This window comes from Euprymna scolopes, chromosome 27, assembly GCF_053919585.1.
Source record: "Euprymna scolopes isolate OS-2025 chromosome 27, ASM5391958v1, whole genome shotgun sequence".
In the NCBI taxonomy this organism is placed as follows: domain Eukaryota; kingdom Metazoa; phylum Mollusca; class Cephalopoda; order Sepiida; family Sepiolidae; genus Euprymna; species Euprymna scolopes.
The window spans coordinates 33941754-33966486 of NC_136508.1; the positions used below are offsets into that span (position 1 = coordinate 33941754).

General features: G+C 33.7%; 1 protein-coding gene across 1 annotated transcript in view; it reads left to right on the plus strand.

The window, feature by feature from the left end:
• LOC145248803 (uncharacterized) overlaps nt 1-24029 on the plus strand; it is a 2668808-nt gene extending 2644779 nt beyond the window's left edge. Inside the window, exons 19-21 of the mRNA XM_080110455.1 lie at nt 4813-4858; nt 5448-5579; nt 21630-24029. Coding sequence (XP_079966581.1) covers nt 4813-4858; nt 5448-5579; nt 21630-23898 — 2447 coding nt within the window. The 3' untranslated portion in view covers nt 23899-24029. The remainder of the gene's footprint in view (nt 1-4812; nt 4859-5447; nt 5580-21629) is intronic.
• The last annotated feature ends 704 nt before the right edge of the window (nt 24030-24733 follow it).

Consider the following 24733-nt stretch of genomic DNA (forward strand, 5'->3'; position numbering starts at 1 on the left):
AAATGTAAACAAAACAATTCTGGCGTAATTAAAAATAAAACCAATAAATTTATAAATGTATTGTATTTTTCCTTCAATCCCCCCCCCTCTGTCTCTTATATATGTGGCGAATGAACTCTTTTTCTGGGTCAACGGCCAACTAGCACCGTGTATATTTGTGTGTGTGTATATGTGTATTGGGGTAGAGAGGGCTCCCGTAAGCCGTGGTGAAGGCAACCTTTCTAGGAGAAGCAAATCTCTGATTTAAAAAACCATAAAGCGGAAGACCAGTACCCGCATTAAGCTGGTCTGCAGTTTAATTTGTTGCTGGCTATCTTGCTCTTGTTTGTTGCTGGATCTCAACATTTTGAACCGAGAGAGAGAGACTTAGCTGTCGTACAAAGCTAAGACTCTGTCACATCATATTTGTATAGATACTCCCTCAGACATTTGGGCTCATGGATTTTAAATGTCTGAGGGAGTGGCACTCGTCTGACAAGACGTTGCAATCATCATCGTCATCATATATATATATATATGACAAAAGTCTGTATTCCAAATTTCAAGATGTTGTCCATCTTACCATTTATTTTTTAAGCATGTTAAAATGTTCAATTCTTGACAGCACCTGTGTTGTAGTACAGAATCATTCATGTAATTATTATGTTAATTTTTTAAATTAATTCCACCTTACTCGTCAGAAGAATAGCAACTCATCATCTTTAAAAGAAAATGAAAGGAATATGGGCATTACTACAAAATCTGGAGAAATCGGAAGAATAGTTGCCATTGTGTTTTGTTTTAGATATGCTATCTTTGAATCATGAATGATTCTGCACTTCGAAACAGGTGCTGTCAAGAAATGAACATTTTAGCATGCTCTGTAGTCACATGGAACTTCATAAAAGATTGATATAAATAAAAGGTGAAATATAATTGAATAAGAATATTTGTCCCATATATATATATATATATATATATATATATATATACACAGTAGAACCTCAGGATAAAAAAAATTAAAAAATTAGTAACAAAATACACTACAGTATATAATACACATGTATATAATCAGATACCATTATAAATAACACCGTAAAGCGGGGCAAATACCATAACTAAAGGCCAGAAAAACATATCCTAGGGCCACCGTATCTCGGGGTTCCACTGTATATATATATATATATATATATATATATATATATATATATATATATATATATATATATATATATATACAAAATAAATTCAAAAGTATCACTATATTAATAGGAATTAAAAAGGTAGTGAAAAAACAAAACATTTATTTAAGCATTCATTATTTTTGCAGACTATTATCCTTATCTTTATAGTTATTGTTGTTTCACATTTCAATCAACACATCCTTTGGACTTCTTCAGATGATTAACTGCAGCTAGATAGAAATGCTGAGTCTTGTAACTGTATCCCTAGTAATTACTGCCTTCCATAGTTGTTGTCCATCACGTTTTGGCCAACTAATCCTCTGGTTTGCAATGGAAAACCAGATAAGAATACAAAATTGGATTCATAGGACCATAAAATCCAACTTTTGAGCCTGTGGCGCAGTGTTAGAGGTGTTAAGTCTCTACCGTTCCAGGTGAGCACTGTCTGAAGATAGCAGTTTTGATCCTAGTCAAGCAGGCCAGAGGATTAGTTGGCCAAAACGTGGTGAGACAACAACTTTGGAAGGCAGTAATTATTGGGGATAAGTTACAAAACTCAGCATTTCTATCCTGTTGTGGTTAATCACCCGAAGAAGGCTAGAGGATAAGTTGGCTGAAACGTAGTGAAATAATAACAACTATGATGATGAGGATAACAGTCGGCAAAAAGAATGAATGCACAGATTATGAAGCCTCATCTCAAAGAATTCCAAAAATAAAAACAAAAAATATTTAATTAAGATAAAATAATTCAGATAGAGGGATCATTAGCAAATAGAGAAAATAAGTGCAGGCTATATATACATTTTTTTTTTTTTACAGGGGGGGGGGTCACCACTTATCAAGGCCCGAAGGCCACTCAGGGATAAGGGTTATTGCGTGTACAGTAATCAATGAGATAGTATTTTAGTAATCATTAATATTGGGGGTTTTGATAGAGTGTCTTACTTAAGGGGGCGGTTTGTCAGGAGTTTGTTTATGTTGGACTTGAAAACGTCCAAGTTGTAGTCAGGTGGTAAACAGGTAAGCGACAGAGAGTTCCACTGGCGTGCAGTTCTAAGAAAGAAGCTTTGCTCATGTAATCTACGTTTGGATTTAGGCACAGATAAAGAGTGGAGAAAATTATTGACAGTAGTTTCAGCCAGACGGGTGTTTGTCATGAAAGATTGGCGAGGGGGACGAGGGGTTGGAGCTCAGACGAGCAACTGCCATGGAAATAACGATAAAACAAAGACAGGCTCGCAACGTCTCTTCTGTGGGAGAGTGGTTGCAGGGAAGAGAAAAGGGCATCCCCCACTAAACCACGAAGTCTATTTTGTACTCTGTCAAGGCAGGATAGGCTGTTTTTAGCAGCTCCTGCCCAGATGTGGCAGCAGTACTCCATCCTTTCTATATATACATTAAGGCTATGTATACATTAAGTAATCAAAACCTCTTTTTAGAAAATAATTTTAATCGGTTTTGGTTGTAGTTAAAAGAGAGAGTTTAAGATCATATGAGGTTATATATAAACTTTTATGGGAGATTGGAATCTAATTTAGAGTTAAATAAGAGGACAATTTAAATGGTAACTTCTAGTAATATACACTAATTAGCATCTTTAAATAAGTGAAACTACTAACAGTTATTATTTGTTCAGTTTTGTTTAATATTTTCGTATTTTTTGTCGTTTATATTTATTACACATGTTTCAAGTTCGTCTCTTTTAAGATATTTTAGATTTGAAAAATCTTATAATTTTGGAAAGAGCATTGTAGTTCTTGAAGAATATTGTAGCTAAAATTATCAAAGTCTTTTCTGGAACAATATAAAAAAACGTTCTCACGTCATGTAACTGACTTAATGTACCCATTTCTGTGCTGCCTTTTGGTGTTTCCTTCTTTCTGCAGGTTTCAATGTCCATTTATTTTTTCATCTGATGATGATTCGACAACAAATCGAAAGTGTTAGTGTTGCATATAAAATATTCATAATTTTGTTTTATTTTAATACAAAAAAGATCATTCATAAAATAAACAAATAAAAAAGTATAATCAAACAGATTTCTGTTGTTTTTAACAATGTTTGTTTAAATATATATAATGTGTGTGTAATAAGTCAATGGTAAATCATAAGCACACAAAAGGAGAAAAAAATTGAATAAATAAAAATCGAAAATGAATAAACAAATAAATATGTGACTTGCAATTTTGTGCTGAGTTTATTAGCGATTTGAGCATTGCTGAATATACATTTAATAATGTCTGCTTGAATATATATATATATATATATATATATATATATATATATATATATATATATATTATTGGAATGAATTTTTCCAAATTTGTATTGAAATATAAGTATTAATAACACAAAGTTCATTTAGATAGCTCGATAGTATAATATTAGAGCTGTACTTATTTTTATAACATAACGCTTCACTTGGAACAGACACTTATTTTTATGCTCATCTTAATGTATATTCTTAACACTGATGAATTCCTCCCTGACATAACATATATGCAGAGAACTATATATAAAAATATCGGTAAAGGGCCAAAACAATTGTATATTGTATTGTAAATAAAACTGGACCGTTTTTGAAATGAGCATAAGAATAAAATTATCAGTAAAGCGATATATTATAAAAGCACACTAACACAGACAGGCACACATACACACACACACACACACACACACACACACACACACACACACACACACACGTAGTATAATTATTTACTATAATAATTAAATATATATGTGTGTGTCTCTGTGTGTGTGTGTCTGTCTGTCTGTCTGTCTGTGTAATGCCTATAATGAGAATATTTGGGATAATAATACTAAAATATTCATAATTTTATTGAAAAACAGGAATTAGAATATGTTGTTTTATTGTTGTTGTCATTGTTTGTTGTTGTTTTGTTTTTGTCTTTTATATTCTATTCAGTAATACCTGGAGAGGTATCACCCTAGGCAGGGTAGGTAGGCTTAACCAGCTTTCACTGAAGCTGGAAATTTTAAGAGAATGTCAAATTCACATGTGGCCCAGAGACGCATATGTATCCAGTCAGACAAATTGACAAATAACAACCTTGCTTAACTTCAGTAATCTAATGGGAATTGGTATGTTAATATCATTATGCCATACAATCTAAGATTGATGTGGAGAAATATGATCTGGAACTCTAAGCATCACCGATTGGCAATATGTGTGAAGTCATAATAAAAACAATGTATTAAATGTTTTTTAAAGAAATTTCAACACTACAGGAAAGTATTCGCCCTCCCTCTTGTTTACTATGCTTTTGTTTTTTACCTACACTACATTGTCCATCATCATCCAATATATAAAATAGAGCCAGTCTCTTCCCCGTCTTTTTATCTATTTGATTCATAGCTTAACGCATGCATGCTCAATGTTTAATTCTGTCTTAATATAAACATCATTTTTTCAATAACATTTATTGTTTAAATAAATTGTATTCCAATTAATTTCACCGATGTCCATGTATATCCAGATCAATATTTTCATTTAAGAGATAGGGGATTTCACTATGAAGGAATTAAAACTCTGCAGGAAAGTATCTTCCACCATTTTTTTATTATATTTTTCCAACTTTGTTGACATATTCACTACTATGAAACACAATTCTGTATATTGCAGGAAACGTGAAATATTTTGAGCCTGATCAGGTGGACTCATCTAGAAAGTAAGTATATATGTTTGTTTTAGTTGTTTTTGTAATCATTTTAAATTTCCCCTTTTCCAGACTCAATATTTTTTCAATAAATCTCTTTTTAATTGCAATCAGTGCCGGTGCTAACATTAACAATTCTTGACCCCCTGACCTTAATCTTTGATACAGGGGCCCTCATTAGGAGACTATCTTTTGTAAGCAGATCAATTAATTTTAATCAGTAAAAACTTCATAGAATTTTCATCACTTATTCAAGAAATTTTATATTTTATAAGATATACAAGTCTTCAAATTTATCATCTTATTGATTTTGAACTTTTGATGCAATTTGAGTTTGTGTCTGATTTCTGCACAGTATTTTTTCAAATATTTTTTTACTATTAAAAGCAACTTAATATATTTTTTCAACAAAGTAAGGTAGCAAAAATAATAAAACTAAAGCCAACAGAGAACTACTGAAGTCTTGAAAGGAATCTTGAAAGTAGACAGCGTCGGCTCTGAATGCAACTTCCATCTATTTAATTTCAATTTTGTGACCTATCTGTATCAATTAATTACCTGTATACCCTAGAGTACAACCTCTCTAATCTGTCATTCATAGCATTGGCCTTTTCGCTCAAAAGTTAGACTCCGTCGCAGGAGGCCTTCCTCTCAAGCAGTATTCTCCCATTACACAAGATGAGGAGCGACAGTTCCCTTGCCTGTCATCTGAGATGCCCTCAAGCATGGGGAGGTGAGTAAATAACAATCTAACACCAATATAGAGATGCAAGTGGTCTGTCAGCATTTTTAAGATTAGAGCCCATCAAAGTTCACTTTTACACTTGTAGACTTAAAAAACGTATGCTTCCCTCTTTCTTTCTCTCTAAGATCTTAACATTGTCTACATTTTTATATCCTTATCCAGGGAAAAGTACTTGATTTAATAATAAATATATTACTATAATAATAATAATAATAATAATAATAATAATAATAATAAGTGTTATGATACTAATGATAGATAAGATGAAATAGTTCATGAATACATGGAAAAATCTCTATGTAAAATTTTAATCAAAGAGAGTATTGTCACCATACAAAGCATATTAGTATGGATCCTAACAGCTGGAATATCAAAAAAAGATCTCAGATTCCACTAACCAACTCACATAATAAGGTGAGGTCCAGATACAGTGCCTAGTATTCTCAAATGCTCATCAGTTTAATACTGATCAGACTCAACTACTTGTCTCTCACTTCTTGACAGAGTTCAAAAGAGAGTCGCCAACCTGATAGGTCCTGAACTGTCAGCTAGATTTCAGCCTTTGTCCCATTGATGAAATGTTGCATCCCTCTGCTTGTTCTACAAGTATTTTAATGGTAGATGCTCCGACAAAGTACAAGCCCTTGTACCTCGATGTCAATACCCTCAACAGACCCGACAAGCAGCAAAATCCCACCCTTACAGAGATCCTCAGATGCCAAAAAATCTTCTACAAGTGGTGAATGCTCTGGCGAACTACAAACACTTGTACCTCCTCGACGTGAACACCCCCGAAAAACCCAACAAGCAGCTAAATCCCATCCCTTCACAGTAGAGATCCCTAGGTGTAAGAAAGCCTTCTACTCCAATAGTTTCTTCCTCAGAACTGCTAGACTTTGGAACTCGCTTCCAGGATTCTGCTTTCCCAACTGTACTGACATGCAGAAGTTCAAGTGTAATGTGAACAGATATCTTGCTACTCATCTCTGTTCATAATACCCTTGCAACTTATGTCCCCGACAGTAGCCTCCTACTTCAAAGTGGCACTGTGCCTTGTTTGGGGTGAAAATTTAATAAAAAAAAACATTCATCTCGGAATTGTTTGCAGTAATCCTTGCCACTCGAATCAAGCAGTGTTGGCTCAGGAGAGGTATGGTTTGGGACTGTGTAATCCTTGCTTCACAATTACATGTGCAATCATCCTTACAGGAGGTATTCATTTTCTCTTGAGAATTAAGAGGGACTAAAAACTCAACAATCAGCAAACTCCCATCCATTCACTGTGGACGTCCCCAGATGCTGAGGGGTTTCTACTCTAATAGATTCTTCCCTCAAACAACTGGCCTTTTAAATTCCTTCTATTCTATTTTATTTTCATGACTGTACCGACTTGCAGACATTTAAATGTAATGTAAACAAACATCTCACTGTGCAACTCCTCACTTAGGATGCTCCTATAAATCATGTTTCTAATCCACAGTAGCCTTTACATTTCAGTAGTAATGTGTCTTGTTTGGGATGAATTAAAGTAAAAACAAAAACAAAAAAAAAACAGAAAGAAAGAAAACTCAGATACAATATCTACGATAATGGGTCCACTTTTATCTACTTTTATTTTTAAAGATGAGGGAATTTGGCCCTGATTTTCTGTATGTAAATGCGTTCTGTTGGATTATACTCTGGTTAGGAAAACTAGTGAGAATCTACTGGTCAGGAATCTGTGATGCCACTATTGTCACTTATAAAATTATATAGATTAATATGGTACATATGCAGAATAGGGACCCTGGCATATTTTGGTAGGTTACGTAAACCGCCAAAAGGTGCCAAAACCTTTAACCAATAAAATTACAACAGTTGACAAACAGTATCTTTTGTTTATTAAATTGTTAGTTGAAAGTGCAGAATAGTTAAAATGACCCCCTCTTCATGTTATAAATGACTTTCTAAATAACATTATTTTAGCATTGTTTTTAAACTTCACGTCCTTTTTGTTATTGAAATTACCATACGATGATGACTGTTTTCGATTATAATTGTTTTCTTTGCTTTCATAACTGTTTGATATCATTTTGGTATAAAAAAAAAAAGACACAAAGTTTTCATTCAGAACCTTCCAGTAGTTTACGTTTACTACTCGGAATATGTCAATGATAACATGATCCCTATTCTGTATACATATTATTAATACTAACTACACTCTTGTTGCGGACCAGGATATAATAATCCTGACTCGCTACAAAAGAAAATAATGAAACGAATGTATTGGCGAGAAGAAACACAATGGTTGAAATAAATAACTTATTTACTTTTCATGGAAAAATAAAGTCTCTTGTGAATAATGTTCAGTTCTGTGGTATGATGGGATGAGAGATAAAAGACGAAACCTCATGATGAAATTACTGAAAGGTCCCAGAAAATGTTTGTCGAACTTGGTGTTTGACGTTCGTCGTGAAAGAAATCATGGCGACTTGTTTCGACGGTGGAAAAAAACGGGAGAAGGAGAGGACAAAAGAATGTGAGTCGTCAAATGTTCCTATTTACAGTGCCTCCCCACGGGACAGAGTTAGACACCAGGGTCGTTTTTTAACGTGGAGAAAAGGAACAAAAATAAAAAAATTGTCTTAGTCGTGAAGGATTTCTCCTCCACTGACAGAGAACAAGAAATTGAAGTACAGCATCTGAAGAACAGGTATTTATTTGCTCCGCCACCAAGAAAATTAGGCACAAGGCCGATTTTTGATGTGAGGAGTGAAGGGGAAATGGGGACCAACTCCCCGCGGAGTAAGGGAGCTGGATAGTGACAATTGGTATGAAGGGTTGCCCCTACATTGACCAAGGTCTTATCTGTGAGGTCGCTTCCACATAGGGTCTTTGCTTGCAGTAACTGCCGGAACAGATACTACACTTTGACCTTGGCCTGAAGGCCAAGTACTATGTTCGCACTGGTCAAAAACAGTAGTAGCAACACACGTATTTAACAACACGTGTGTTGCCGTAGACGCCAGGAGTGAAAAAAAGGATTAGTGTAGATGCTGATGCTTTTTATATCCTGTTACCGTGAGTCAGCATTTTTTGATGTGACGTCATAGCTCGGGTGCATGCGCACAATGTGTGTGTGTGTATGCGTATATATGTTTGTGAGTGTGTGTATGAGGATATGTATACGTATGTGTATGTGTGCATATATTGCATGCGTACATGTGGGTGTGTGTATGTGAGGAAAAACATGTTCGAACACTCTCAAGTCTTAATAAACCAACTAGTCAGGGAGAAAGAAAAACTTGGATAGAATATATACGATCATAGATCTATCTAACATCATTCTTAGATTTATTTGTTTTTATTTATTTTTTTATTTATTTGAAGGACGAAGGCATTTAACTGTGGTTTTCTGTAAAATTTAAAATGGTTCTGCTGGACTATACTTGCCTCAGGTTCGCTCTCATTGAGAAAAACTAGTGGATATCTAATGAGCAGAACACCTATGATGCCACAATGATCAGTTATAATATTTTGGTTAGAAATCTTCTAATACCTGTCGATATTCTATATTTTGTTAAGGTCACCATTCGGTCGTACATGGTCCACCAACTACTAGCCTCTCCCTAATGAACAGGGTGCAAAAAAATAATTTCAACCTGAAATAGTTCCAGCACTGTCTACCAAGCTCCAACCCCTATTACACTGTTGCAGAGTTGTATCATGTGCTTGTTCTACAAGTCCTTCTCAAAATGTGCTCTGAATATTTTTTTAATATAAATCACTTCAGACAAGACATGAAGCCACTTGACTCCAAAACAATAAGCTAATTAGTCAACAGTAAGTGTTAAATGGATAGATTCCAACTTAGAAAACGCCAATACTGTCTCCTTTGTCAGAAACATCGCTCATGAAATGGGAACACTTAAAGGACCAAATAAAGGAAATGACGGTTATGAAGCTACAAGAGGTAAACCCAAGGTCAACTTTTTACTTTCCTTAAATATTATGCACTTGTACCCTCCTCAACGTAAATACTCCCAACCTACCTGACTAGCCAAAGAATCCCATCCCTTCACTGTTGAGATCCCAAGATGCAAGAAGATTTTCTACTCTGATAGCATCTTTTCTTGGACTGCTTACCTTAGAAATTTCCTCCCTATTTCCATGTTTCCACGACTGTACCAACATACAAAAATTTAAATGTAATGTATACAAGCATTTTGCTACACAACTCCCCACTTAGGATGCCCATATAAATCTGATCCTTAAGTACAGTAGTCTTTTACGTCTTGGTGACAACATGCATTGTGTGCCGTGGGTAAAATAAATAATAATAAAACAATGGTCAACTATAGTTAGCAGTAGTTGAAATAAAATAAACACCATTTAGAATTTTGATTTTTAAGTAACAATTTATATTTCAAATTCACTGATAAGTGATGAATAACAAAGACAAATCCACATCGTCCTCATTCATGAATAAAATGATCTTCTGTGAGTATTCGTTTACCTTATATCAGAATTTCTTTTAGAAAAAAATCAGGTACTTATGGAAGGAACCACATGAAGGTTACCAACATCTGTAAGTGAAACTGTTTCTGTAGAATGAACTGAATTCGAACTTGTGTCATTAACCACTTAGCCACTGTCATCTACCATTATCCTCTTTTAAGTTTACATTAGTCAAATGTACAAAGAAAATGTAGTATATGACGGAAAAAATGGTTTGAAAAATTTGATAAGACGCCAAAATATAATGAACTTTACCTGGGCCTTTTTTAAATTTACTACCTCTGGTAGGCTGTTCCAGGGAGCAGAAATACAGACAGAAAATACTGCCTTTCTTCTATTGAGGCAAAAGCGTCTATAGCACATCATTTTTATGGTTCCATGGATACCACAACTTGATGTTGGGTTAAAAAAAATCTCTTAGAAATGTTGATTTAAATTCTCGTTGATGATCCTGTATGCCAGAATTGGTTTTACTTGCATCCTCTTCTGCTCAAGTGAGCGGTAATCATTTAAGGATACATATCAGTAAATCAATTTGCACTGCATATTTTGTCTATGCCATATTATATGTATATATGTATATCTGAGAAGAAATAATTTTTCTTTTGAGAAAATCTTGGGTTGCTGGTAGAGTAGCTTTGATGACTTAAAACCTTCATTGGAATCAGTTGTATTTTACAATTGATAATATATTATTTGTTATTGCATATTTATATTAAAATTTCATTGTTTTTCCTTTTTTATCAAAACATGTAGCATTAAACGCCTAATGTCCAATGTGTGTGTGTGTTTTTATTTGATTACACAAAAATCTTTTGCAAATGCAATATTACTAATTAAAATATTACTTTCAGATTTTACTTGATTTTATAGGATACAGCATTCATGTATACTATAGGTTAGTTATAAGTACTCCTTACCAAAGAAATTTTGATTTAATAATAGATGAAACTGATTGTATCTTTTAATTCTGGATGCTCACAGTATACGGAAACTAAAACATCAGCATTACCGATATACATCTGAAAGCAGGTGTAATATTTGCCTATCATTATGACTAACAATAGATATCTCTGAAAATACCAATGTTGCTAAAATATGGTTAATTATTCTTCTGATATTAAAAAAGGACCATCGGGGCTAATGGGTTCATGAAATATGCATCTAAGACGATAAAGTGTTGCACATTAGAGAGGTTGCACTATACCTGATGTTATATAATTATGGACAGACCATTATAGTCATTTTTTGACTCTTGTTTGTATTGATAGAAAGTGAATGCAATAAAATTGTTGAAAAATACTTTATATACAAAATGTCTCCATATAACTGTAACCCATGTACATGTCCATAAGTTATGAATCAAGCAAGAAAGCTAAGAAAACTTAAACATTAGCAAATCAAACAGGTCTTTATTCAGTAATGCTTGCTATAAAATTGAAATTTTATAACACCCTAGCAGTTCAGCCCGGCTTTGTACTGCTCATAACTTTCTCTAAGTGTGAATACACTTTATGTAAAATTTCAAATGTTTACACCAAAAATTGTCTGAGACTGTAGAGGTAAATTTTTTCTAATTTGGACCCCAATTTTGACCCCTTAACATTTATTATTTTGGTCTCAAATCAAAATAAAATGTTTGACCCATGTCCAACTTACCTACAACTTTGACCTTTTGGCAGTCAAATTTTCGCCCCCAAAACTAATTAAAATGCTTGCCACATGTCTGTTTTTTTTTTTTTTTTTATAAACAACGCTTATCAATTTCTGATTTCAAAACTGGAGGCCATCACCAAGTATGCTTTTTTATATTTAATCAAAACTTCCATTTATTCAATCTTTTTTTTTTTTTTCATCTCTTTGTATGATTTGGAAACATTGTGATTTTCTATCCTAACCCATTAATCCACTCGTCCAGCTACAACTGTCAACAATTTTCCTTATTTTCTATCTATGTCCAAAACTAATTGAAAATTTCATGAGTAAAGTTTCTTCCATAGAACTACCCATTATTGAACACAATATCATGAGGATGCTTCCCAGCTGACTATAATATGGTCGTTTTCAAATCTGATGAAAAAAAGTTCTTGTTGAGCCATACTTTTAAATAATCAAACGCTTCCTAATTTTCAAAGTTGGGCCTTCACACATAGTGACCCCCGCCTCCCAATAAAAATAAAATCTGAAAAATAAAGAATAATAGAATTTATATCACAAGAACTATTAACATTCAAAAATGGGTCATGTTAATACTGAGACATCTTGTATAAATTGACTTGAAATGGTTCATTTTCAAAGCCAGGGTTTGTTTTGTTTTTTGTTTTTCTTTACTTATGTGTTCAATAATGGCCTATGTTTATCATTAGCATTGATTGTAAGCTAATTAAGTATTTTGCTTATTGCATTTAGCCACTATGACTGGAAAAAGAGGCATAGTAGTTTAATCTTTAAATCTATGAACACTGAACTCCATTTATCAATTTCAATAAAAATACACCTGAAAAATCCTTCTAGACTAAAGCAATATTCATTTTTGTCCCAAACCTTTGAGGGTGGTTGAATTTTCTCCACATTAAAAACCAATCTTGTGTCTAAATCTGACTTCGTAGAGAGGAAAGTTATTAGAAACAGAGGGAAACAAAGAATTATCAAACGAGTTTACATTAAACCAAGTGTCGAAACAGCAGTTTACTGCTATGTGTTGTATCCTTGATGAAGAAACTTGTTATTGAAAGAACAACTAACATGCTAGTATAATGAAGACATTGTCAACGATGTTGAAAAGAAAATCTACTGACACTTGGCAGTATCCTATATGTCTACAATGAGTATTGTTGCCACCTCTGGGCTGGTGCATACCACTAGTCTCTCCCTCTTAGATAGAGTCCAAAAAAGAGAAAAAGAGTCTCCCATCTAATATGTCCTGCACTATCAACTAAGCTTCAACCTTTGTCTCATTGCCACAATGTTGCATCCCTGCGCTCGTTTTACAAGTACTTTAATGGAATGTGCTTTGATGAACTTGTAGCACTTGTAACGTAAATATCCCAATTAATCTGACAAGCAGCAAAAATCGCACCCTTCACTGTAGAAATCCCTAGATGTTAGAAAGCTTTCTACTCTAATAGTTTCTTCCCTCAAATTGTTCAATTTTGGAATCCCCTCCCTTTTTCTACTTTCCTTATTGTACTAACATACATAAATTTATATGTAATGTAGACAGACATCTCCCTACTCAGCTCCCTACAAAGTGTTCCTCTAGACATGGTTCTAAATAGTAGCCCCTTACGTTCCAGTGGCAGTATACCTTGTTTGGTATGAATAATGAGTAAAAAACATAATGAAGAAAGGTTTATTGCAAGAGAGTACAATGAGTGACTAGATAAATATTAGTAAAATATTACAAATATCAGAAGCAAGATATTTGTCAATCGATGCTAACTTTATATGTAGTAAATCTATATAGTAAAAAGGGAAATGCGGGCAATTCCATTGCAACAACAACATTATTGTTATTAATTTTTATTTTATGTTATGTATTTGATAAAGAGATACAATGATCGACATGGTTTGTTTGTGAGTGGAAAGAACAAGCAACACATTAGTTTAAGAAATTAAGGTTTATTGCAATAGAGAATACGACCATCATCATATCATATGAATCAGAAGATTCTATTGTTGGCATTAATTTTCCTGATACTTTTGTAGTCAGAATTATTTCTAGAAAGATATTCGGTACTTATGGGAGGGACCATGAGAAAGTTATCAACCTCCTAAATGAAAGTGATTTTTGAGGAATAAACCAGATTCGAACTTAGAACACTCAGGTGTCAGTCTGTGTTGTTAACAACCGTCATCTCCCATACGATAATAGATAGACATTGGCAAAGTATTAGCAACATCTAAAGCAAGACCTTTGTCATTCGGTGCTTGTAGTTAGTCTATAGAGAAAAAAAAAGGGATGTCGGCCATTCCATTACCATAACATGTAAACATATTCTGTCAATTGTACTTGTTTCTTTTTTTGGGGGGTGGGGAGGTCTATAAAACGGTCTAAACGGTAAATTATTTTAATTCATGTTTAATTGTATATATTATGTGTTGTATCCTTTGATAAAGAGATACAATAGACAAAGTTGTTATCCAGTATAAAGAACAAGCACGTTAATATAAGAAAAGAAAGAAAGGTTTATTGCAATAGCGAACACAATACTTGAGTTGTAAGATATTACTCATGTCAGAAGCAAGGCATCATGATAACTCTTGCACATATAGTAAGTCCATATAAGTAAAAACGGAATGTATATTATTTCATTACAACAGAGCTGTAGTTTCAATTTTTGCAGCATCGCATTTTTGTTTTTTGTTTTTGTTTTTTGCTATTTATTTAATTGTTTGATCAACATCATTTCATCATTTTAATAATTGATTTGAAATTATTTCTAAATAAATATTGCAATTTAATAAATAATTTATAAGACGTAAAAATCTTGTGTTTAAATATCTGTCACTAAATGAGTTCATTGATTGTTTAAAGAATTCTTCAATTAAATTTAAAGTCTTACTAATATTTCAGTGGAATAATTTTTTTGTATATTATTGAAAATGTTTGCATTTTACTAATCTTTATATATATATATATATATTTCTTTTTTTAATGCTCTCCAGGAAAACTAGAAAAGGTGACCTATTTTCTTGTTGTGGAATAAAAGATTTTTGATATTTTCTTTTTATTCTTTTTATTTTTGTTTTCCTTAAGTTATTATTATTATTTTGTTTCTCTCTCTCTCTCTCTCTCTCTCTCTCTCTCTCTCTCTCTCTCTCTCTCTCTCTCTCTCTCTCTCTCTCTCTCTCTCTCTCTCTCTCTCTCTCTCTCTCTCTCTCTCTCTCTCTCTCTGGTCTTATTATTGTGGTGTTTGTGGTATGTTTTCTTTTGTAAAACATTTGATGTTAAATTATTGTTGTACATTTTTTTATTTTTTACAATAAAAAATAGTTTAATGTTTTGTTTTAATCTCATTTTCATAAGTGTTGAATCAAAGCTATGTATAAATTTCTTGTAAAAAAACCACACATTCTTTCTTCCAAGGTTAACTAATAGATCTGAGTTATACTACATTGAAAATCTAGTGTCAATTAAGTTCGCTTGTAGTGATTTTTCTTGACAATTTGGTACAAACTACACAACAAACTTTATGATAGCCTTCCATACCTGCTTCATCAACAGGATCTATATCTCGTCCACTATTCAGCTCAATTAACTTCCATGAATGTCCAAGTACCTTGTGTACAAAACCAGTGATACTCATCCAAAGAAAAGTGTTAATAGTATAAAAAATACAAATCAAAACAAAACTCGGTGTAGGCACTTATTTACACAGACAAACGACTTTCTGTTTTGAAAGTGGTCTGCATGAAACGGTGTAGCTTAATCTAAAGACCCCAACGAAAATGTAGGTTAACACATAAGAACATCTGGAAACTGATTATTTCCATTAAAATATGTTTATGAACAGAAACTTTTTTTAAATAAATATTATAATTTTAAAATAAATTGTTTATTTAGAAAAACTTTTTCATAAATATTATAATTTTAAAATAAATTATATTTATTTACACAAATAATCAATACTGAAAGTAAAAAAAAATGTAAATAAATTAAAAGAAATGGAAAAGAAAATCAATGAATGAATGTTTACTTAACAATTGTCAAAAGTATAATTTTTTACATATAATAAATTAAATTAAATAGAAAAGAAAATGTACATTTGTTCAAAAATAATTCAACTAGATAATAAACACGGATCCAGTAGACATTTCTTGCACATTATACTATTGGAAATTAGACCATGTCTTGCCAACTATTTCAATGTCTTCATACTGTCATTCGTTTCGAATAGCATATCTTTTACACAATAAACCAGAAAACATGTCGGCTGCTAGTATAACCTCCTCAATTATTTTATTTGTGATATAAACTCAATGGATAGAATATATCGGTGACTGGCTGGAATATAATATAGCAGGGTTGTCAGATTATACTACACCATTTAGTGTGGACCAATTTCAAAATAGAAAGTAATTTGCCTGGCTAAATATGCACTTACACTCAAAAATCTTCATTGATCAGACATTTAAAAGAAAACCACTCTGAATATGATGGATGAATGTTGACCCCACTTGAAGAATTTATATTTCAACTCAACATTTAGTTCATTGATCACAGACTCTGTTTGGGGTGGGGGGGGGCAAAAGACATGCATTGTTTTCTGTTGTTGTGGTTCCACCTTTTTCAGCAGAATATGGCTGGTCCCATTTGACGTACAGGGAATCTACAACTGCTGATCAAAGAGCAATTTTTCTATAATCTAGAAGGGATTTGTTGTAAGCTGAATTTTGCTCCAGTTGTGCACACCAGCTTTTGCATGCATTATAGCATTCATAAAATGATCAAATGATCGAATCAAACCATAAAGAATTTATGATGATTTAATATTCTGGGTTTTGCAGGTGAGAGAGATCAGCACATCATTTGACTCTCACCTGAAGATGATCTTGGGATAGAGTGAAAACGTTTGTATTACATATGGGATATATTAACATTTTTGATTTTCACACAAATAAGATAAGAAAAAAACGAAAAAATAATAAAGGGATAATTAAACAATAATAATGTTTGTTTAACATATATATATATATATATATATATATTGATTGTTGGAGAGCTATTGGCTACACATTAGCAAACGTGTTTCAATGACCCCCTGATGGCCTGATGAGGTGATTTTCCATGCTAGGGGGTCATTGAAACACGTTTGCTAATGTGTAGCCAATAGCTCTCCAACAATCAATATATTGCTCTGTTTCATGCATTGAGCACTCTTTGGAATGACATATTGTGTTGTTGTTATGAGTTACTGAAAAAATTCTACCAACAGTATAATAATAATAATATATATATATATATATATATATATATATATATATGAAAATTTATAAAAAAATTAATATGAAAAGTATAAAAGTTTATAATTTTCTTTGTTTGTTTTCAATTGGTGACGTGCAGGAATAGAAAATGTTATGAAAAAAAAATTAAAAAACCTTTTTTTACAAAAACATGATTTTCGACCATACGTTTGGACTTCTTCAGTGTAATGAAGGAGATGTGAATGCATGGGAGAAGAGGAGGAAAAAAGGAACAGAAGGTATAGTCAATGAGAAGGTGCCATGTCAGCCTTAAATACATATACATATAAGTATGCAGATACACACAATACATTTAGACATATAAAAGGAAAACACACACACACACACACACACACACACACACATATATATATATATATATATATATATATATATGTTTCATTTTTTATTACCATTTTATCTGTTTGGTTACATATGTTTCGGATGTTGGACCATGTTTACAATCCAACAGACTCGTCAGACCTTACAGAAATGGTTGTTAGTATTTGGAAGAAGTGTTATAGAAGAAATACGAGAAAAAAAGGAGGGTAAGAGATAATAAGGGGGAGGAAGACGGGTATCGACAATATTTAAGTTTTGAAGGTTAAAATACATTAGATTGTAGTGTGTGTGTGGGGGGGTAGCAGATTCGGGTAGGCGTGGGTGGAGATATATGGATATAGGGAGGTGTAGGTAGTGAGAGGATGGTAAAGAAAAAAGAAAGGAGGGTAAGGAGAGGAGGGCGGATTTTCAATTTTTAGGTTTTAAAATTTTGACTGCTTTTTGCTTGTTTAGCCAGGTATATGAAGTAGATGAGAGAGAGAGAGAGAGAGAGAGAGAGAGAGAGAGAGAGAGAGAGAGAAAGGGTTTGTGTAGGTGTCATATGTGTTTGACAAGTAAAAGGTTCCATTTAGAGTATAAGTCTTCATTTCAGTTGATAATGAGTTGTTTTTAGATAGCTAAGGATTAATACATATGCTAACGCATGCACAAATGTGCATACATATATACACTTCTACGCATCCATATACAGACACATACGCACATACACATGTATATAAACAATGTATATGCAGACATACATGCATTTATATGCAGACATACACACACATACACACAACTCCTATACACATATACATACTCATATATATATATATATATATATATATATATATATATATATATAGATAGATAGATAGACACACACCTACATATATACATATATGTGGAGATATAGATCTCCAGTAAGAAGTAGATGTACATATACATACATACATACATGCACACACATGTACCCATATACAGGTATATACAATTAACATAAATATACATATTCATAAAAATGTAAATATACAGACATATATATGTCTGTATACATATATATATATATATATATATATATATATGTTTGTATATTTATATTTTTATGAATATGTATATTTATGTGATTGTATATACGTGTATATGGGTACATGTGTGTGTATGTATGCATGTATGTATGTATGTATATGTACATCTACTTCTTACTGGAGATCTATATCTCCACGTATATGTATATATGTAGGTGTGTGTATGTATATAAATATATATATATATATGTCTATATATATGTATGAGCATGTATATGTGTATAGGAGTTGTGTGTATGTCTGCATATAGATGCATATATGTCTGCATATACATTGTTTATATATATGTATCTGTATATGGATGTGTAGAAATATACATGTGTATGTATGTATGCATATTTGCATGTGCGTTAGCGTATGTATTATTCCCTAACTACCTAAAAACAACTCATTGTCAACTGAATTGAACAAGTCGACTTGAAAACTCTAAATGGAACCTTTTACTTGCCAAACACATATGACACCTACACAAACCCTTTCTGCATTTCTCTCTCTCTCTCTCTCTCTCTCTCTCTCTCTCTCTCTCTCTCTCTCTCATCTACTTCATATACCTGGCTAAACAAGCAAAAAGCAGTCAAAATTTTAAAACCTAAAAATTGAAACTCCTCCCCCCTCCTCTCCTTACCCCCCTTTCTTTTTTCTTTACCATCCTCTCTCCACCTCCACCTCCCTATATCCATATATCTTCACCCACGTCTACCTGAATCTGCTACCCCCCCCCCCCCACACACACTACAATCTAATGTATTTTAACCTTCAAAACTTAAATATTGTCGATACTCGTTTCCCTCGCCCTTATTATCTTTTACCACCCTCCCTTTTTTTCTCGTATTTTTTCTATAACACTTCTTCCAAATACTAACAACCATTTCTGTAAGGTCTGACGAGTCTGTTGGATCGTAAACATGGTCCAACATCCGAAACAAACAGATAAAATGGTAATAAAATAATAAAACACATATTTGCTCTGCAATAGTATTGAGTACTCTCTTCAGGTTTTTACTAATTACCAGTTTTACCATATAATATATATATATATATATATATATATATATATATATATATATATATATATATATATATATGTAAAAGAGATTTAGAAGGCTGTCACAATGTGAGGAATGAATTATAGTTGCTGTTGGTAAGAGGAGACGAGAACAAGTGGCGATTTACAAATCAATAAGTACATATATATATATATATGTTTTATTATTATTATTTTTTTTTTATATATATATATTTATTCAGTTGTATTGTAAAATGTCTTACTTGTTTTTATGCGACGTGTTCCATTATTAATTTCGGAAAAATTTTCCGTTTTCAATATAATTACTAGCAGGGGACCCGACTTTGGCCAGGATTGAATGATGATCAACAAATGTTTCACACTCATATTTTCCTTGTCATCAAAATCGGTGAAATCACCCATTTTTCAATTAAATCAATTCATTGCCTGCTCCAGTTGGGGACTTATCATGATCCACTGGGTGGAAGCTTCACATACCCCCCTGCAATGACTTAGTCCACAATGCATTCTAATCTACGTTGTAGAAAACCTACCGTTGATTTAATAAAATTATTTTAATATGTATAATGGCTTGAAGTCAAATTTAAAATACAAAAGTACCATACTTCAATTAAACAGAAACATTCATTTCAGATGTGCCCTTATTATATCAAACAACCTACTGTTGATTTTATATACCTGGCCTTATTACTTGTGCAGTGGTAATGGCTTGAATTTAAGTTTAAAATAAAAAAAAGTCAACTATCAAAGTGCAATTGTGCTTTAAGCAGAAACATTCATTTCAAATGCACCCGTCATATCAAAGAGAACCTACTGTTGATTTTATATATGTCGGACCTTTAGACTTGTGTGGTAATAAAACTTCTCAAATACACTTGTTATGTTAGACTGTGTGGGTGTTAACTTCAGTCAAAATCGCCTGTTACTTCTTTCATCAGATTTTTTCGATTATCGATACTTATCAAAGACATCCCAATATAAAGCTTATCTAAGTACACTGTCAGGAACATAAAGTACCTTTGTGTGAAATTTCACCCAAATCAGCCCAGCCGTTTTCGAGTCTATAGGAAAAGAACTCACAGACACTCAAAGTTCTTTCTATATAATAGTAGAGATATATATAAAAGAAGTTAGAATAATTGCTACTCTTAACCGAGTAGAACATTTTTATCCAAATAGTTTCGCCTAACTATCAGTTTAATTTTATATAAATATGTATAGTCATAACATGCCACATAAGAAAAAGAAAATGTTATCATTTCTGAAGAAAATGTATATCATTGAAACTAAGTTTACTTTAAATGAATATTTATTTTAAAAAATATATCTGTGTTAATTTGACTTCTCAAATTACAAATTTGCTTGTAAACTGAGGAGTAATTTCTAATATATATATATATATATATATATATTGTTCCTCAGTGCATAAGCATTGTGTAATTTGAAATTTATCAGGCTAGTGCTATTTTGAGGTACAGTTCGAGTAAGCTCGATTTACTTCAACTTTGAAACTAGACCTCAGATTTTTCATTTGTGTTTTTCAACATTATTGGTATGGATTAATTTATTATGAGCAGGGAGATCATTGAATGAGAAAATTTCGGTCCTTCTGCTCATAACACTATATTATGTGTTGGAAAATTTTTAGACAAGGATTGTTATGTATTATTTGAATTATTCGAACTACTATTTTTATCTTGGATGTTATTGTCACAACTTTTCAGCCGATGAATCTGCTGACTTTCTTAAGATAAATTTCGTTGAACTCGGAAATGTTTCTCTCACAGTCTGGAATCTGTATGAAATTTTGAATGGAACCCTTAATTTAATCCACAGAGATAGCATACTCTCATTCTTGCAAACATGGATTTAATAAAGGGTTCTATTCAACATTCTCTATAGATTCCCTAATTAAACATAATGCACCTGAAGAAGGTCGGCGGTTACATCAGCCAAAAAATTGTGAGAATAGCATCCAAGATGCGAACAGTAATCCAAATAATCTATAAATTATCAATCCTCATCTAAAAAATTCCAAAACATAATCTGAAAGTACTTATTTTCTTTTTCCCTAAACACAAACATTTTTTGCTTTCGGTTGCTCAGAATTTTCTAACATTGACTTCTTTCCATTTCCAGTAAAACTTCGTCAGAATGGAATTATGGGAACCAAGATGGAAGAAGAAACATTGTGAAACCAAATGAGCCCACGGGTACGCTACACCAAACATTTATAACGCCCTGCCGCTCCCCCTCGGACAGATTAAATTGCAATCCCATTTCCCCATCACTGCCTTCCAGACCATATCCGCCACTCTCATTATCGCGACCCTATATTAGACAGGACCAACGAACCATTCCTAACAGTGGTTACTTAAAACATTCGCCTTTCAAAAACGGGGCTAAAGTCCGGCCGCAAGACAGACATTCTGACTTTAAGCCCCAAGGGACCCTGGTTCAACATCGTCCTGTCAGGAATATGGTCCACTCAAAAAGACGGCAGTTACCTTTTCCTGGTCCTTTGTCACCTATTGGTCCTGGGATTGCCCATAAAAACAACATTCATATCCCTGTCTCACCCCATTTGCTACATCCGCACTCCCCTCTTAATTTGCATACTTCAAGAGCACAAACTTATAGGCCGCACAACCATGGTATTCCAGACAGTAGACAGGATCGCCGCCAGATACCACATGGCTCGGTCTCTACTGTCACCGCTCTGGATAGTCACTCCCCTGGCACCCTTAGAAGTCGTACAGCATCACCACTTTGGACTACTACTTCACCAGTCAAGTCTATTGTTGCTGCTAATCCCCATGGTATACCACACCATCAAACATCTCCGCATATATCTTCTCAAGCATCATATCCTAAGATGGCTGAATTCTCTCCTAGTTCACCCCGAATGTCAATGAATAAAACCTACCTTACTAGCAGCCCTGATGATACCACAGGTCTTCGTCCATTCCAGATCAGCGATATCAGTTCAGTACAACCTTCTTCGTTTTCAGAGAGGTCTCGGGACCGAGGGTTTTCCTCATTCAGTAGCCCCCAAGGAGACCTTCCACCAAACCTCTCTGAACACGAACCCAGGTATACGAAAAGGATTCCTAAGGAAGCTGAAGACAATGAAGAATTTGGGTACAGGGGGGCTGTGCCATTTCGAATACGAAGTATTCATCCCCAGCAACGAAACACAACTTCTTCTTCTTCTTCTTATCCGTGGGATGGTGGTGGTGGTGGTGGTGGTGTTGATGGTCCCAGTCATCACGGCCCCAAGTACCTTCACCCTGATAGCAGAAGAAACCCCAACCAGCATCATAATTATGAAGCACAAAAGCAGCAACCACCACCACCACCACCACCACCTTCTCTTCCTCCAGCACACAACCACCCTAACCACTATCACCCTGACCACCACCATCACTACCTACATTCATCTATGGATCCCCTAGAAAGGGGAGAGAGTAGAGACAGCAGCAACCAACCATTTGGATATACACGGGAGAGATTTCAAAAGACAGTGGAATGTGTACGCCAAGTTCCTGTGCACCAAACCAGCTCTGATCGGACTACTGGCCTATCATGCAATTTTGAGGCACCTGGGTCTCAGTCCTTTTACAGATCACTCCAACCTAATAATTTTAGAAAAGTACCCCCTTCACATAGTTTTTATTCCCCTAGGGATTCTTTGTCTGCTAGTGGTTCGGGGCACTACCCTGCCCATTATTGTAGGAGTAAGCTCCATTATACCAACAACAGTAAGGGTCACACCCGTGAGGGCCCTCAGGAAGAAAGCCACACTAGTATGAGTAGCTCTGGACGAGGAAGCATCCTTGGCCGGGGTCATTACCCAGATGTTGGTGGCCGTGCCAACATTAAAGTGGACACACTGCCGGACTCCTACAGCAGTGGACTTGGTAGCCGAAGCACCTCTCACAGTGTTCCTTCCTCCTTTTATGGTCCGCTAAGAGTGGGACCTCCATTGGAGATCACCTCAGCCAGTTCACTGACTTTACCTCATGACTATGATGTCAGTATTGACTCATCACCCTTTTTAGATGCTTCAACTTCAAACAGACGTGATTTATCTGGAGACGAAAACTATGAATTCGACACATTGGCCACCTACGATGCTCAGGAGGGTGTGTGTCCTCCTTTGATTGAACCGAGGGCCAGTGCTGGCCACCCGTATATAACACCTGATACGGTTTCTCAATCTGAACTTTTGCTAAATGCCAAGGACCTGTATCACAGCCTCTATCCTAAATCACGCAAACCCAGTCGCTATAGCAACTCTGAAAAACGTTTTGCGCGCCTGCGAGAGGAATATTATGAATATCGACGCAAACAGCTGCTCCATTCGCAGCCTCCAGTTCTTGTATCTATGGACAGCGAGATGCTGTGAAAACCGATTGTTGTGAAATGTTAAATATAGGAAAAAATAAATAAATAAATGAAAATAAACGAAAAACAATTGAAACAAAAAATATTAATATAAATATATATATATATATATATATATGTATATATATATGTATATATATGATAATTTTTTGGAAAACACATTCCCCATGTTTTTTTTTGTTTGTTTGTTTTTTGTTTTTGTTTTTTTTTTTTGTTTTTTTGCATATATTTCAATGAAGGATTTTTCTTGGACAAATATGAATGAAGTCCCCTCCCTCTCCGTTTCAGATTTTTTTTGGCAAACAGTTAGCACAGAATCAGCAGAATCAAATGAAAGATTGAAATATGATGTTCCTCATTGCATTTCTTTGTTTTTCAGTTTTTTTATATATTGTTTGTTTGTTTGTTTGTCCTTATCCAAGAATGAATGTTGTTTTTGTTCACTCTGTATAAGTGAGGTAAGATTCACACTATCTTTAGTGGACACAGAAACTACCATAACAGGTTGTCAGAAGTGTGCTAGACTTATCTACTCACTGATGCACTTGTTTTCTTTGGTATTCATAAACCTTCCTTTCAAAAATAAATAAATGTATAAAAACATCTTTAACTTTGACATCTATTTTTTCCCCTAAATTTTTTAAACTCAAATCTCATTAATTAATTTTTTTTTTTATAAAAAATATTACACAATATCTTTTTTTTTCTGTTTTTTTTTTTTTTGTTTGTTTTTTTGTCAATCCAACCAATGAAAATTATTCACCAATAAAAACAGAAAAACATTTAAACTCAAAATAAAGAACAAATTTTAATCACAGGAAGAAAAAGATCTTTCT